Here is a 17363-nt window from a genome sequence, read left to right as displayed (position 1 = left end):
TTCTTTAAGATTATTGAAACTAACAAGCTGAATGCAACACAAGTTCAGAGGAACTGCACCACAAATTTCATTTATTGATAAATGGAACCAGTAATTGATATATGAACCTGATTATACAATTGTCTAACGCCACCAAATATCAACAACACCAATGCCATGCCATCTCTCCTTCAACCAGCCTTAATCTTCCCCACAGGTCAATTACTGCAAGGAAGGGGTATCAAAAGTGAACTTTTAGGACAAAATTAAAGAACCTATATTTGTGCAATAAGAATCTCGTTCCATGTATCCGGGATACCGGGGAGACACCAATGCAAGCAATCGCTACTGCCCGGAGTTCCTTTGATATTGTACCGGGATTTGTGAGCCTCATCCCTCAGCTGGGAAAGAGCAGTTATATCCAAAATCTTTACCTGTGTACCTCTTACAGCACTCTCAACAACTGGATCACTTGATCCACTCTGCACAACTTTGCTTCCTCTAGACAATGGTGAGGTATTGTCACAGTTACCGCCAGTATTCCATTCCCCGTTACTGAAATGGCGAGGAGACAGGGTCCTAAAAAATGCCTTGAGTCGACGATGAGAGGGAAGTTGCGAATCAAGCCATTTGACAATACTATGAACTGTAAAATTTTTAGCTCTGCCAATTTCTTTCAAGTTCCCGAGTTCACTGCGAATTCCATCTTTGTACATTACCCACCTATTATCTCTGATTTTCCCCCTATTCCAGTGATGTCCAGTATTGAGAACCAACACATCAAACAGATGGAGGAACTTTCTCAGGAATGCTGGTGGACGGTCAAGATGCATGGCTACATCTGTGGCTGGGTCTGAGATGTTCAAAGGCAATAAATCGCTGAGGCTTGATGACCAATAGTACAAAATAGTAGTATTGCTGCTCGGGAAACGATACGCCCATCCATCTGGACGAATAGCACCCTTAGCTTTGACAAGACCATATTCCTTTCCTACGTCTTTAACGTCTGGGCTCTCTTCCCCACCAGTGGCCATACACATCAAAGACTGAAACTGCTGCCTTCCCAATGAATCGCCAATAAATGCAATGGTTTTGTCCTGCATTCTGGAAACAGATTCAGATCACTAATAAGTGTCAACTAAGAATAGCAGAGAGCAACATAGCTAAAATCACAACCCATTGAATAGTACCACTTCGCAGGCAATTTGACAGCCTACCCTCTGGATCATAAGTAACTAGAATTTTAGAGTTTGTGGCAGCCGTAGGACTTGTTTGGTTGCATATTTTAAAACCAGTTAACTATATAAAACAAGACAATTATATATCATCTACTTTAGGTGCTTCAAGTTCGTTTTGCTTGAGAACTATCATCCCAAACGTACTATAGGCTATGACAATTTACTTGAACAAGATCTGTTTTATCAGTTATACCTCCTCTGTGTACTTGTGTCCTGAATTCTAAGAAAACGTACTATAGGTTATTATTAGTAATAAAAAAATCCATATTATATGCATGTCTATTATCTCCATTAATCAACGATTTATTTTTTCAAATCTTACAAATCTAGAGAAAAATGTCTGTTAAAGCTTAATGTATCACGCATCCTTGATTTTAAAAAATAAGTGCGACCCTGTTTTGGCCAAATAGAGAGATGGCAGATTTTGTCAAGGATCAAATACTTGCGGAAGAAAAATCTGGATAATGCTATGGTGTGGTTTAGGAATTCAAATCTTATTAGAATGATTGAATGAATTAAATTATACAAAGGGCCTCCTATTTATAGGAATAAAGCCACTGACAAGAGAGATAAAAAACAGAAAAGGCTAACTGCTAAACTAACTAACAGTAGGCTAACTACCAAACTAACTAATAGTAGAGTTAGTTACATCATGCAATGTTTTCTTCCTCTCATGGAGACGGGAAGAAGGTTTCGAACTTAATATATGCAAAAAGCAAGTGGGAAGCCAAACTACCTTTGCAGGAATTTAGACCGCTCGAACGGTGGCATTTCACAATCTTTGGGAACCCAACGATATCTCTCATATGAAAAATCTGGACGCTGGGTCAGTCTACATGCCCACATTGCTGATAACCATCGCTTACATCCAAAACCAGAGTATAGCGGCTGACTGTTGTCTGGGACCCATTCACCATTAGCATAGCTGCAGGCTTCAAAGTTTTAAGGATTAAACAACCTTAGAATCAACTAGTATGAACTACGAAAATAACTCTGAATTCTAACATATGCAGGAACAGTGCTGGTGAGGACATTCATTTGGTGGAAATTCAGAATGTGTATGGCATGGGAGTCTAGATTCGCAAGTTTGAATTGTGAATCTACTGAGAGATATTTTTTTTAGTAGTAAGAATCAAAGTCCTAAAGGTTAATCAATTGTAGGGTACTACAAATGTAAAAACTGTAAGCCATCGACAATTTTGAAAAGAAAATGCAGCAGCAAGTAGAGTACCAGAAAACATTAGAAAACAGTAACACTAGTTTAGGCTGAGTACTTACCATTCTCATTACTCTTGTTCCTGTTGGGAAATTTGGATGCAAAATCTGTCGGTGTAACTTCTGAATGTGCATCATCTTTTACTATCTGTTCTTTTGTACTTAAATTTGAATATGTTTCTGCAGTATTCTCCTTTCTTGTGTTAGGTAATGCAGAATTGTTTACGGAACCTACGATGAACCCTAAAGAAATAAAAATAATCAGCAAGGTACACGAATAGCAAGAAAACAAACAAACTGAATTTGAATATTTTTCAACATTTAACAAAATTCATTACATGTCATGAACCATTTCATATATTGCCTATTTTAACATTTTCAATTTCACTCTGGAAGTATCACAATTTTCCAATTCGAAATTTAATATTGTTTCTTATTAAAAATAATAATAAATAAATATATATGTATATATAAAAATCATTTTATACTTCTTATCAAAAAAATATATATATATATATTGTAATGGTACTGAAGCATTGTAATAAAAATACTATTTTTTGAGTTGAAATTTTCTTAATATTAAATGTTTACCCAACCCTTTTCCATTAAAATCTAACCAACCATGCGTGATTTTAAAACAGAAAATCCACCCGATAACAAAGAAAAAACATTGCACGAACGGAGAAATGAAGAGAATTGTATGAATAAGAAGGAGAACGTAAAACTCTAAAAGGAATGAGGTTTTATCAAGTAAATTTTAGTTTAGGTAAGGCCAATTAGATTTTCTAATTTGGGTAGAGTGGGATAGAAGTTTCATTAAAAACTTATCTATTCATAGAAGATAATACTTTTTAAATGCTATGCCACCATTTATCAATGCAATTTCAACAGCGTTATTTAGTAGTAATTTGATCGGAAAATTTTCTAAACGTTGACAGTAAAATTGAAAATAAAAATATGGGAAAATTTGAAAGTTGTGTATATTTCAAGAGCCAAATGATATATATATCTTAGTTTGTTTAACCCTGCAAATTTCCCTTTTCTTCAATTAACTTTGTGTCTCTCATCAAAAATAAATGTACTCCTAAATTCAGAAATCTAATAGTTCCAACGAGAAGAGAACAATGAAGAATGCCAAGAACTAGGCTAATTACAGCTTGGACCTGCTCTACATTTATAAACAGGAATTGGCAAGCATACCTGCATTTGAAGTTCTGTACCACGCTTGAACTGATTGAGAAGTCGTAAGAAAAGGATTTTCCTCCCAGGCCCACAAAACCAAGGCAGTGAATACAAGAGCAACCACGACAAAGGAAAGATGTTTCTGTTTCAAGGAGAAATTACTTCTGACTTTCATCTCTGCACACTAATTCATAAGACAGACCTTGCACCTTCAAATTTTTCTGTCTAGATTAAGAACAGTCGAACTTCATCATTTCTCCAGTTCCAGTACAGTATTCTTCCTAGAGGATTACAGAAAGGAAGTAATGATCAGAATCGCCAATACAGAAAGAAGAGCAGAAAAATGAAGAACCCCAGGAGTCACGTTTCGTAGGAGATATCTCTTAATCAAAACAACATGCGTCTGACCAAGAAATATTCATCAAGTATTAACGTATGCAACCAAAATAGCATTTTATATTAAAATAAAAAAATTCAATTGCATTTCTATCTAATTGGAGAGAGAGATTGTTATTCCATGATCGAACACTTCCAGGATAAATTACTAGGAAGATTTTGGATTAAAAAAAAAGAGGCTATTTTGGATTTAAAAAAAGGCTACTATACTCATTAACTGAAAGTGGTTCTATAATTAAAACACAAACAATCTAATGAGCATCCATTAAATATTTGGGGCTTAGTTTCTTAAAGAAGAAGGGGAAGGCCATGCTCCCGATTATGCCTAAGGAACAAAAGTGTCAACAGATTTTCTTAATTTAGTTCTAAGTTTCATCCATATGACAACAGATTATGTTGACCAACAAGAGTTCAAAGATGCAAACCATAACACTTTTAAACATTGCTTGATTGGGTGTGCTTGTGGGGCTAAAAACTATAATTAACTCATTAATACCTTACCTGAATATCTGTTTATTTTCAGTGGGACTTGATAATAACTTTAAGATCAAAATTAAAAAATTTATACTAGTGCACTTCACCAAATTGTTTTACATCACATAAATATGGTATGGAAAAAATAAAATAGAAAGACCTCCTACTTGATGGCATTCTGTCCTCTTGAGCTTTCTAGCTTCATCTTCCAGCTTTCATATCCTCAATTTCATTCCTAAAAATTGCTAACTTTTCCAATGTCATACAATTGCAACACTGAGCCACGGGATCCAAATAGATCATGCTCAAAGTTCAAATACCATATCCATCATAAAAGTAAATACCGTTGTCAAAGGGCATGCAACCAAAATTTTTCATATGATCTAGTAGTATAAACATTAGCTCATATATCTCGCCCATCTGACTATGGGAGTTATCTCTTGCCACAAACTTATGTCCTCTATTTCTTATTTCTATGCAGCTATATGCTACTTCCTTCTTGAAACCTCTTTCCTCCATAAGTTTTCTCACATTATGGGCATCCATCCATCTACTTGCTGCAGCAAATATATTAGCTAACATCACATACCTTCCGGCATTATCTGGCTCCATCTCAAACAAAGTTTCTGCAGCACTCATAGCCAGATCCAAATTTTCATGCATTCGACAAGCCCCCAAAACTGCACCCCATATTCCAACGTGGTTTGATCGATTGGGTGCTCTAGCTATTAAATCCAATGCTTCTGCAAGTCTATTTTTTCTTCCAAACATATCAATCAAAACTGCATAATGATCTAAACTAGGCTTAATACCAAAAAACTTTTCCATTAACTCCAGAAGATATAACCCTTCAGATAACAAACCAGTATGGGAACAGGCAGACAGCACACCAAGAAACGTCACTTTATTAGGCCTTATCCCTACTTCTATCATCCTTCTAAAGGCAATAAGTGCTTCCTTTCCAAGCCCATTCTGGGCAAACCCAGTTATCAATGAATTCCACGACACTACATCCTTTTCAGGCATCAAATTAAACAACGTCCTAGCTGATTTCATGTCACCACTCTTACTGTACATATCAATTAAGGCATTATATATGTATACGTTCAGAAAATTAAGGCTACAGCTACTTCTGATTATGAGTCCATGAATCTGTTTGCCTTTTGCTATCAAAGCAAGATCTGCACAAGCACTTAAAACACCTACAAATGTGAAAGAATTAAGAGAAATTTTCTCCTCCAGCATTTGTTCAAACAAATCCAGGGCCTCATTGCTATACTTGTTTTTTGCAAAAGCATTAATCAAAGCAGTCCAAGTATGGACATTTTTCATCGGCATACAACTGAACACACGAAAAGCATCATCTAACCTGGATGTCTGAGCATATGCTACAACCATTGAGGTCCAGGTAACAACATCTCTCTCCTGCATCTGACTGAAAATAGAGTATGACGTATCTGGTTCACCACATTTGCCATAAGCATCAATAATAGCATTGGAAACAATCACATTAAACTCCAATCCAATGACAATAGCTGCTCCATGAATCTGACGCAACAGTGCCAGAGCACCCAAACAAGCACAAGTACCCGCTATACTCACAAGAGTAAACTCGTCCAAGACTAAAAGATCAAAATCTTGTTGCATTTTTCGAAAGATATTCATTGATTCTACATACAACCCATGGCGAGTAAAGCTATAAATCAAGGTATTGTAGCTAATGATATTTGGATGAGGCATTTCATCAAAGAACTTACGAGCTTGACTCAAACATCCAATGCGTGTGTACAAGGCAAGAATGGTATTCCAAGAGTGAACATTTCTAATGGGTAAATCATCAAATGCCTTCTGTGCATTTTCCATAGAATTACATTTGGAATACATGTCGATAAGACGGTTTGCAAGGAAGAGGTCATATGAGAGTGCGGTTTTGATAAGGTGGGAGTGCAAGGACATACCAACCTTTAAGTGTTTGTGTTTGATGCATTTTGAAATGAGACGAGCACAGTGATCAAAGGCCGGGAAAATATCAGCTAGAGGCACCATTTTAGATCGGTATAGCAATCTAGAAGAAGCAAATAAGGTTTGTGGCTAATTAGGAAACTTCTATCGATGGGCCCGATTGAATATATTAGACACCTGGTAGAACATTATAGAAGAACAATCAAGCAATTGTAATCCTCAATAAAAACACACAATGAGAAGATTAGTAAATAAATTGAATCGCTAACGTTGCAACGCTCAACTATTACATTGAAGATTGTCCGTTCACACTCAAAAGTTACCAAGTAGGACAGGAATGGTATCGATACAAATTGACCCCACTCTATGGACAGTTTTCAGCACCAGCAGTTGACGAAACTCAAGGACTTGATAAAAAATCTCGTTAGAGCGAAGAACTCCCGTCCCATTACAAGGATCCAGGAAATTTAACAGGCCCAAACACAGCAGGCATAAAGTCGTTTGACCAACAAATTATACATGATGGCAAGTTCAACAATAAAACCTTCATCAAAATCAAAGGGTGCAATCGGAAATATCACAAGTCAAGCTACCATTACTTCCATTTCAACTACAAATCAAGAGCAGTAATCGAATCGAACTTTGATATCTAATTAGTAACTCAAAAGCATCCAACATTCTGCTAAATCAATGTCCTGAAAAGAACTGCATACCTTCGCGAATTCTTTAAACTTCAACAAACTGCAACCGCATCATCTAGAATCTGCTCTCAACGCTCATGAGTTACAGTAGTAAAACTTTGAGCAAGAAGAACAACAGAGAGCGTTACTCCGAAGTTTCCTCTTTATGTCTTTCTTTCACAACTCGTGACGTGACCCATAATTTGGGTATTTACGATATTTACTCAAAAAAAAAAAAATTAAATAATATCTCTCTCTCCGCCTTCGGAAGACGAAGAACTCAATTTCGCAGAATTTTTATATGACTTTTATCTTATTATATTAAAAATGGTTTAAACAGTATTTTCGTTTTATCAAAAAAGAATAGTATTTTTACTCAGAATTGGTTGCGGTTTTCAACCTTTGATTTTTGTTCTTTTAGGTTTCGTTAATTTAATCCAATATTTTCAATTTTAGTTCTTCACTGCTCTCAAAATATTTATTTTGATATCTACATTAATAAGAGGGACTATTTCTTTTTATCTTTTATCTTATTTTTTATTATATTTTTAACACGATATTTTAATCATTAGATTTATTTTTTAATGTAGTCATAAATTTGTATTAAAAAGTTATTATTGGTAGGTAAAATTTATGAATATTTTTGAAATACAAGAATTAAAAGGAACTAGAGGACAAAATATCTTTTAAAAATGTAGAGACCAAAATAAACCAAAGTTAAAATTACCTATTATTTAAACTTTAAGATTTTTAATTAGTCAAATTCGTATTTTGTGGGAAAAATTACCTATTTCGAACTTCCCAAAAAAGGCAACGTATATTTGAATGGACGGTTTCTTTATTTATTATTTTTTTTAAATAGAGTGGACAGATTCTTTAAACATTATTTTATTTACATCAAATATTGTTTTATTTCGCTTGCAAGTTTAAAAAGAAAAAAAGAAATTTTAATAATATTGAGGTCTATAATATTTTATTAAATAAAAAACTCTTAAAAATATTAATTTTTTTGTGTTAGACTTGATGGGATAAATAATACAATATCCTTTGTCAATCAAAACGTCTCAACTGATTAAGATATATATCTCTGACAAAAAATTTTGAGTTCGAATCTCTACCAAAAGTTTTGCGTTTGAACCCTCCACATATCACGTCATACTAAAAAATAAATAATACAATATCTTTTAATTTGAGATTAAAAAAATCTTTTAGGAGGGGTGTGAATATGAGACGTGATTGGTTGGTGATTATTTAAAGGAAATCATGTCCTATATATTATTTCATCAATATCCTTGGGAAGAATTGCAACTAAAGTCAAATTCCATAATTTGTGGTCGATGCTGAAAATCTACTGCCTTGTCCAATAATTTACTGCAGGAAAACTTAACAAAAATCTTACAACATCAAAAAAATTGAATGGCCGAAGTAAAAATATGCTCATGGTAGCATATATATGAGATCTATAGAGGATGACTTATTTTAATTCATAAGGTAAAGTAGGTACGTAGTTGACTGCATTGGTAAGTATTTAGTATTTAGATGGTCGTCAACATGAGCACAGGTAGCGATTTAAGATATTTTATTTATTTTATTTTAGGTGGTAGGTTCAAATATTCATTGTTCTATTTATTGGATGAAATTGATTTACTCTAAATGGTATAGGATCTAATAGCTAAGAATATCACTTCGAATTTGAAACTAGATGATATTCTATTCTACAAGTTGGAAAAGAAATATATATTTCGATGCCTTCTACCATTCTCTCTTCTCAAGATTTTGATCTATTTTCCTTACTCCTTTCTCTAACGTGTAAATTTCACTTTTCTCGTATAATTTTAGGTGGTGGCTAAATTTTAGACCATGGACTATTAAGTAATGAGCCCTCTACAATTAAAGCCTACCATTCCGCCAGAAACATTTTTTTCAAACAATTAAATAATCGATCAAAAATCTTTTTTTTGTTATTATTTATTATTATTACTGGATTTTATCCATTTGGAAACTTCATATTTTAAAACAAAAATTTCAACATAGAAGTCATTAACATGTTAGGAATAAAATTCTAACAGTCTCACATTCAAATTATGTCTCCTTATTTGAACTAAAAAAAAGTCTTATCCTAATTTTATGAATCATTAGCAAGACCTAAGTAGCCAAAAAACTATACCAATGTTTGTTATATTTGATTAATTAATTAAATTAATTAAAAATTTTAACTAAACAAACAATACTTTATTACTAGACTTATAAAGGCTATATAAACATGTACTATATTGTTACTTATGATGATATGAACCACGAAGCTAAGCTAAAGCTTTAAGAATTGATCGACACCATCCTAAAGGATCAAGTACCGCAAGTTTAAGAACAAGATCATTGAACCAAGACTCAAACCTACATTGTACATTCAAGCTCCTATAGCATACTCGAAATAGAGATATTCTTTACGAAAGCCAAATTGACGAGCAAACATGAAACGACTAAATAAGTTTTCAAACCACGCAAATGAATAAAATGTGTGCCTTTAATGAAAAAACTCTTTGAACTTTTAAGTAGGTTGATTGATCATCATGTTCATTCCAATGTTAGAATCTTGAATCAATAAATTATTTTTGTTCTTAGACTATCAATGCATACGACATTTTGTGATCTAACCAACTTTAAGATCGATTCTAAAGGATTTGAATGTTATAAAGATTGTAATTAAGTTAGGGTTTCACACACCTATGTTCATTTGAGAATTTATAACATATATCCATTATATTAATACAACCATTACATGCAAATTGACCTTTAATTTAATTGTTAGAGAAAAATGTTTCAGGGTCGAATGGTAGCTAGAAGGCTCATTACTTAATAGCCAAAGTATTACCCTTTTTTTTATTTCGGGAAAACCTTTTTTTCTTCTTTGAAACACCAAAAATATTTTCATTAACCCAACCACACAACCAGAAAAGTAAAGTTTGAAATTTGTAATTTTTTTAGTATTACTTGAATTTTGTAATTCAAACAACTAAATATGAAAGAAGTGGTACGGATAGGAAATTTTGTCATTTGTATTGATGTGGTAGTTTGATAATTATAGTTTGGATTCTTATAAGTTTTAATTTTAAGTACAATAAAGATGGAAATTAAGATTTCAACTTCGGACCTAAATAAATGTTAACTACTAAATTATGATTAATGTTAGCTTGGATAAAAGTGTCCTTTTCATGTTCACAAACAATATCTTTAAGAAAAACAAAAGATCCTTAAAAAAGAAATCTTATAATTCAAAAGAAAAGAAAAGGAGAGGAATGTTTTAAAAGGAAGATTATTTATGAATTAAAAAGATAAACTAAAAGTAAACAATAAAAAAAACAAAAATAATTTAAAAAATATGTATATTAAATTATAAATTTGGTCTATAATAAATCTATAAATCTTAAAATGTTGTACAAATCTCTAAATTTCAATATCATAATTTCACGAATTTTAAAATCTCCAGAATTTTACTAGAGACCGGTTTAAAGTAAAGAGATTTATTACACACAAAGAAATTATGCATTTTGTAAATTTAAAGACGAAATTTGTGATTGAACAAATTATCACCATAAACAAGAGAAGAAATTAAAAATTAAAAATTAAAAATTGCTAATTTGACGATAAATTTAAATTTTCAACCGCGTAGATCCAGAGTCGCCGTCACGTCTTCCAGAGGAGGGAGATCGAGATCTCAGTGCCACCTTACGATAAATAAGAGAAAGAAATAAAAAATAAAAAATATTCCACTCAATGATAAAATGCCATCTGTCATTCATCTACCGCGTGTGTTCTTCACGCGCACGCGCTCTCTCTCTCCTCTCAGATTTCACTTCACCGCGGAACTCGCGTCTCTCTCTCTCCTCCTCGCCGCGTGTTTTTTATTACATAAGGTCGGTGTTTTCGGACACTATCCAAAAAAGTAATTATATTCCAAATTAAATCATTTTAATTACAACATTTAAATCAAGTATTTAATTAATTAATTACCCCCTGAGCTTCACCAGCTATAATCCTCTCTCTCTCTCTCTCTATTTCTATTAAATCTCCACCCCCATCATTCTCTCGGCCATTACATTTCATCCTCTGTTCCGAATGTACGAGAGAAATGGAGGAATAGTTCGCAATTTTTGTGGCTTCTTCTCTCTTTAGATCTGTTCTTTCTGAGGTAGGCTATGGCGCTGCGTTTTCTGTCGGCTGGTTTAGATCGCTCAGATCTCATTCACCATTCGGTCATTCTTTGGTTTTGCGCCATTCATGCTCTGATTACTGCTTTCTCTTCCGGTTTTGTGTTGTTTATCTATTTTCGCGCGTGTTTTTGATGTAGATCTAATTTTGCTTCTAGCAAATGTTAGCTCCTTGTTGCTTTTTCTTTTGTTTTTGTTGGATTTTGGTTGGCATTGCTGTCTGATTTATTGATTTTTGTGCCGTTTTGGTGCAGATCTGAGGGAGTTCTTATACATTGTTGCTGTGTTTCCTTGTACGTCAATGATATATGTTATTTTTTTTCTTCAAACATTACGTGATTTTTGGATTAGTTTACGCGGGTAATCTTTGTTGAATCGCAGTGAATCGTTGTATGATATGGTTTAATGTATGCCGGATGGATTTGCCTGGTCCTCCTTGTCTATGTCTAGATTTCATTGAGTGTTTGATTGCAGTATTTGTGCTTTGAATAGTGATATCATTTTGTCGAATGTCTTTACTCAATGCTCTATCAGGTTTGTGTTAAATTTTTCTCAATTTGAATTTCTAATTGTCTGGAACTTCTAACTGTTTGTTTGACGTTGATGTTTGAACGGCTTTTATGGACCAAGTTTCACTTTTCATGATACCTTTTGCTGGTATTAATGAATATTGTCGGTGATCTTTGTCTATTCAGCTAATTAATACGTTTTCATGACAATTATATCTATACCCTTTCCATTCGCAGGTGAAAACTCTGTAGGATATAATTTTACAAGTAGACATGGCATTAGGGAAGTATTCGAGAGTAGACAACCGGAGGTCCTCATCGAGTTACTGCTCAACAGTGACCATTGTAGTATTTGTGGCTTTGTGCTTGGTTGGGATATGGATGTTAACATCATCATCTGTAGTTCCAGTTCAAAATATTGATGTGCCACAGGAGAACAAAAATCAGGCAAAAGATCAAGTGATTGAGAGCAATGAGGGCAAGACTCAGCCTTTTGAAGATAATCCAGGAGATTTGCCTGATGATGCAAGGAAGGGGGATAGCAATGAAGGTTCTAATCAGCAGGAAAGCCAGGAAGAGAAGCCCGAGGAGAAGCCTGAAGAGAAGCCCGAGGAGAAGCCTGAAGAGAAGCCCGAGGAGAAGCCTGAAGAGAAGCCCGAGGAGAAGCCTGAAGAGAAGCCCGAGGAGAAGCTGGAAGAAAAGCCTGAAGAGAAGCCAGAAGAGAATCCAGAAGAGAAGCCGGAAGAAAAGCCTGAGGATAAGCCAGAGCAACAAAATGAGGACAAGAATGGAGGGAATGAAGAAACTAAGCCAGAAGATGACAGAAAAACAGAAAGTGGTGACTCTAAGGAGGAAAATGGAGAACCAGATTCTGAAGCTAAGCCAGAGGCTGGTGACAATGGATCAGGTGGACAGGGAGATTCTGAGGAGAGTTCTACTGAGAAACAACCGAATTCAAATGATACAGAAGAGAAAAATGACAATGAGAAAAAATCAGATGACTCAAATGGTACTAAAGAAGGAGAAAACGTGACTGGTCAGGAAGGGGAGAAAGGGGAGCAAAATGATAAACGGGAGCAAGATGATACAATTGAAAATAATCAATCCAAAAACCCAACCTCTGGTGAGGTATTTCCTTCTGGTGCCCAGTCGGAGCTTTTGAATGAAACATCTCAACAAAATGGGGCATGGTCGACTCAGGCAGCAGAGTCAAAGAATGAAAAAGAGACTCAAAGATCTTCCACGAAACAATCTGGGTATGAGTGGAAAATTTGCAATGTTACTGCTGGCTCAGATTACATACCTTGCCTTGATAACTTGCAAGCAATTAGGAGTCTTCGAAGTACAAAACATTATGAACATCGTGAGAGGCATTGCCCTGAAGAACCTCCAACCTGCCTTGTTTCACTTCCAGAGGGATATAGACGCTCAATTCCATGGCCGACAAGCAGGGAAAAGGTTGAAGAGATTTAATTTACTTTTCTTCAGAAAATACGTTTTTGCTATAAGTTCATTTTTTAATTGTCGTTTTTTTCCCCTTTATTTGATGGTCTAATTGAGTGTATTCCTGCAGATATGGTACTATAATGTTCCCCACACAAAACTTGCTGAGGTTAAGGGGCATCAGAATTGGGTAAAAGTTTCTGGTGAATACTTAACATTTCCTGGTGGTGGGACCCAATTCAAGCACGGGGCTCTTCACTACATTGACTTCATACAAGAGGTAGCATTCTTTTATCTGAGCTCCTGTTTGTATATTATGTTGCTCATAGTTTGCGTATTAGCATCTTTATTGTATTTTGATACTCAACGCATCTGTATACTTTTTAGATCTTGCATTGTAATGATGATCTCATGTCTTTCATGTGATTAATGTCCTCCACCACTTATATATTTGATGTTTAAGTTTATTAATTGCATTCTAGGTGGCAATACACTGGATATTGAACCTCACTGTTTATTTGTCCTCCTTTTCGATTGGTCAATAGAACCTTTCTCTGTTTTTCCATAAAGAATTGCAATTATGACATGACCAAACGAAAATAGTTTTACATTTGAACTACTCTGGTCTGAGGGGCTTATTTGAAATCGAACTTATTTCTATTTCAAGTTTTTTAATTACTTAATGGAGCTAATGATAATTGATATAGTTACCAGTTACCTCAGAAAAATTTTACCAATGAAGCTACTGGTGTATATATGATCGTTTCTGATTTGCTATTTTTGCCGTTACTTCATTGGATTTTATATATATATATATATATATATATATACTGCAGTTCTATTTAAAAATAATGTAGCTGAATTTGTTATTCTTCTTTTTGATGAATAGAACTTCATGCAATCTTAAAATAGCTGCAGAATCTGGTCTCTAGACCTATTGAAGTGAAGAACAATGCTCTGTAATTTATGCTTGACAACCTAAACAAATATACAATTTTTCTTACTAGTACCATTTTAATGATGCAGTCTGTTAATGATATTGCTTGGGGTAAACGATCACGTGTAATTCTGGATGTTGGATGTGGGGTGGCAAGCTTTGGAGGGTTTCTGTTTGAAAGAGATGTGCTAACCATGTCATTGGCCCCAAAAGATGAACATGAAGCACAAGTCCAGTTTGCACTTGAGAGGGGAATTCCTGCTATATCTGCTGTTATGGGCACGAAAAGACTTCCTTACCCAGGAAGAGTTTTTGATCTTGTCCACTGTGCTCGTTGTAGAGTACCATGGCACATAGAAGGTAATGTGATTGTTAGTACGTTTATGCTCAATTGTTTGGGACCGCAATTAATTTTGATATATCATGTAGTGAACAGACTTCAATTTCATTATAACAGTGACTCAATTTAACTATTTTGTCAATACCTCGAGTTTCGATGTTCACTTCTGAAGAAACTGTGCAGGTGGTAAACTTCTGCTGGAGCTGAATCGTTTGTTGCGGCCCGGTGGCTTCTTTGTGTGGTCTGCTACACCAGTCTATCAGAAGAATGCTGAAGATGTCGGAATATGGAATGGTGGGTGACTTCTAAACCTAACACCTTATGATCCTTATTAAATTTAATCTACAAATGTAATGTACATATAAAACAAGAGAGCTTCAAGATTTAGATGTTCTAACAGCTTTCCATCTTCGGAACTATTTGCAGCCATGAAGGAATTGACGAAAGCAATGTGCTGGGAACTTGTATCAATTAACAAGGATTCGGTAAATGGAGTTAGTGCAGCCATATATAGAAAACCTACTAATAATGATTGCTATGAGCAGAGACCTGAAAAAGAGCCGCCTCTCTGCCCGGATTCAGATGATCCAAATGCAGCCTGGTACTTATCTTTTATGATTGTAGTTTCCCCAGTTTACAAATTTATGCTTTTATCTTTTCCAAGATCCAATTTCTGGGAAAAGGATTCAGTAAATAGAGAGCCTTTAGTCCAGAATCATTCTCCTTTATATATGCTTGTTAGTTCGTTCTATTCTTATTTCTGGAAAGAAGAAATCACAAAGCTTTGACGCATTTAGAATATAAGACCATGATAGATTCTTCCTCCAAATTCAGTCTATGTGATTTATTAGAAAGAAATTATACGTTCGTAGGTAGTGCAACTGAATTTGTTCAAACTATCTGCAGGAATGTGCCACTCGAGGCATGCATGCACAAAATCTCGACAAATGCATCAGAACGTGGTTCTAAATGGCCGGAGCAATGGCCGTCAAGGGTGGAGAAACCACCTTACTGGTTGTTGGACTCTCAAGTTGGAGTTTATGGAAGATCTGCTCCCGAGGATTATACTGTAGATAACAATCACTGGAAACGTGTTGTGACAAAGTCATATCTAAATGGCATGGGAATTGACTGGTCAACAGTGCGAAATGCCATGGACATGAGGGCTGTCTATGGAGGGTAATATGCATCAAGACAGCTATTCTTTTTCTGACCATTGGCAATAAATTCTATTCAGTCATCTTCATAACCTGTCTAATTGTCATCCTAGGAAAAATTTTCTAGTACTATGAGATTAGAAATATTCTTTCCATTCACAGCCTGTCCATTCACAGCCTGTCGTGTCAGTATCATATTTAAAATGATGAGAAGTCCACCAACATTAAAAATTATTTATATAGGTAAAACTGGAGTATGGTACTCCAGTAGTATTGGAATTTATCAGTCGAGTTGTGTTGAGTAAAACAAACATTAGGCTGTGAGATATATTACTACAAAGCGTGTTGAAAGGATGAATACACTATCGGTAAATCTACTTTGGTCACTTTAAGTACTTGTATTTTTCTGAGTAATATGTGAATGGTTTTTCACTTTTCTCAACAGATTTGCTGCTGCATTGAAAGATTTGAAGGTCTGGGTTATGAATGTTGTCTCAATAGACTCAGCCGACACTCTACCAATAATCTTCGAACGAGGTTTATTTGGTATATATCACGATTGGTGCGAATCATTCAACACCTATCCAAGGACTTACGATCTTCTTCATGCAGACCATCTTTACTCCAAGATCAAAAAGAGGTTAGACCTTAAATTTTCATCATTCTACACAAATTTCTTCCTAGTACACACTAGGTTGCTTTAGGCTCCCAATGTATGCTCTTTGTTCATGCCATACTCGGTCGACATACAGGTGCAATCTAGCAGCTGTAGTAGCAGAGACCGATCGAATCCTCAGGCCAGAAGGAAAGGTTATCGTTCGGGACAACGCCGAAACGGTCAATGAGCTCGAGAACATGTTCAAGTCGATGAAATGGGAGATCCGGTTTACTTATTTCAAAGACAATGAAGGATTGCTGTGCGTTCAGAAGTCAATGTGGCGACCGAGCGAGGCCGAAACACTCAAGTATGCAATTGCTTAGAGGCAGCCCCATATAATCACCACCCCAATTCCCACTCCACGCCGGCGAGAGGTTAGACAATTCTTTTTTTTTTTTTTTTGGTTATTCAAAGTTTCAGTTTTATGGCAATGTTACTTCCTAATTAGGCAGTGTATCATGATCTCATATCTAGGCCTTTGGGTGTAATTCATTTTTCTTCCCTTCTTCAGAGGCTGCTGTTCAGTTTTCCCTGTACTATGATACTGATAGTGTTATTAATGAAAAGCCACATATATTCTTGCAAATTAATGTTTTAGGGACAACTTCCAATGATTTAAGGACACCAAAGTTCTTGTTGATTTTATTTCTAGTTTCTCCATTTCAAAAGTATAATAAACCATGATGTGTTTGACTCGCCCATTGAACCACTTTTTTGTTTGAGAGCTGATTTCAGAACAATTTTGTCTCGCAACAAAATCACATATTTGACTATATTTCTTGAACAAAAATTTGGAAACTAAAAAAGAAAAAAAGAAAAAAAAAACTCTGGGTATTTAACCTTGGAGTCCTTTTTTTTTTTCCATCCCGGTGTGGGATTTAAACCTCTAATTTTCTGGTCTCTGTGTAGAATTTGAATCTCTAATTTTTTGGTCCGAGACTATAATACTTTTATGCTCAGATGACACATTTTTAAAGCACTAATT

General features: G+C 34.9%; 3 protein-coding genes across 8 annotated transcripts; 1 reads left to right on the top strand and 2 right to left on the bottom strand.

Moving 5' to 3' along the window:
* Positions 1 to 43: 43 nt before the first annotated feature.
* On the bottom strand, positions 44 to 7383 carry TBL14 (TRICHOME BIREFRINGENCE-LIKE 14). 6 transcript variants are annotated; one of them, XM_022277277.2, is made up of 7 exons: positions 7160 to 7383; positions 5854 to 5919; positions 4652 to 4719; positions 3633 to 3895; positions 2496 to 2675; positions 1954 to 2149; positions 44 to 1083 (listed from the first exon to the last, which is right to left on the bottom strand). In XM_022277277.2, exons 4-7 carry the CDS (start codon positions 3787 to 3789, stop codon positions 255 to 257), a joined length of 1362 nt encoding a protein of 453 aa, XP_022132969.1. In that variant the 5' UTR covers positions 3790 to 3895; positions 4652 to 4719; positions 5854 to 5919; positions 7160 to 7383; the 3' UTR covers positions 44 to 254. The 6 variants fall into 6 exon arrangements, with proteins under 6 accessions (XP_022132969.1, XP_022132972.1, XP_022132966.1 ...); XM_022277280.2 differs by lacking the exon at positions 4652 to 4719; XM_022277274.2 differs by lacking the exons at positions 4652 to 4719; positions 5854 to 5919 and having other exon boundaries at positions 7160 to 7382.
* Positions 4797 to 6530, bottom strand: LOC111005503 (pentatricopeptide repeat-containing protein At2g22070-like). Its single transcript, XM_022277014.1, has one exon. It carries the CDS (start codon positions 6528 to 6530, stop codon positions 4797 to 4799), a length of 1734 nt encoding a protein of 577 aa, XP_022132706.1.
* A 3773-nt stretch (positions 7384 to 11156) lies between the features above and the next one.
* LOC111005679 (S-adenosyl-L-methionine-dependent methyltransferases superfamily protein) lies at positions 11157 to 16964 on the top strand. The gene is made up of 9 exons (XM_022277273.2): positions 11157 to 11315; positions 12081 to 13301; positions 13417 to 13566; positions 14313 to 14583; positions 14747 to 14857; positions 14990 to 15164; positions 15470 to 15742; positions 16166 to 16360; positions 16473 to 16964. Exons 2-9 carry the CDS (start codon positions 12117 to 12119, stop codon positions 16699 to 16701), a joined length of 2589 nt encoding a protein of 862 aa, XP_022132965.2. The 5' UTR covers positions 11157 to 11315; positions 12081 to 12116; the 3' UTR covers positions 16702 to 16964.
* The last annotated feature ends 399 nt before the right edge of the window (positions 16965 to 17363 follow it).

The sequence above is a fragment of the Momordica charantia genome, assembly GCF_013281855.1.
Source record: "Momordica charantia cultivar OHB3-1 chromosome 1 unlocalized genomic scaffold, Mcharantia_2.0 BLBB01000001.1, whole genome shotgun sequence".
NCBI classification, from domain to species: Eukaryota; Viridiplantae; Streptophyta; class Magnoliopsida; order Cucurbitales; family Cucurbitaceae; genus Momordica; species Momordica charantia.
This window is presented reverse-complemented; position numbering and strand designations above follow the sequence as displayed.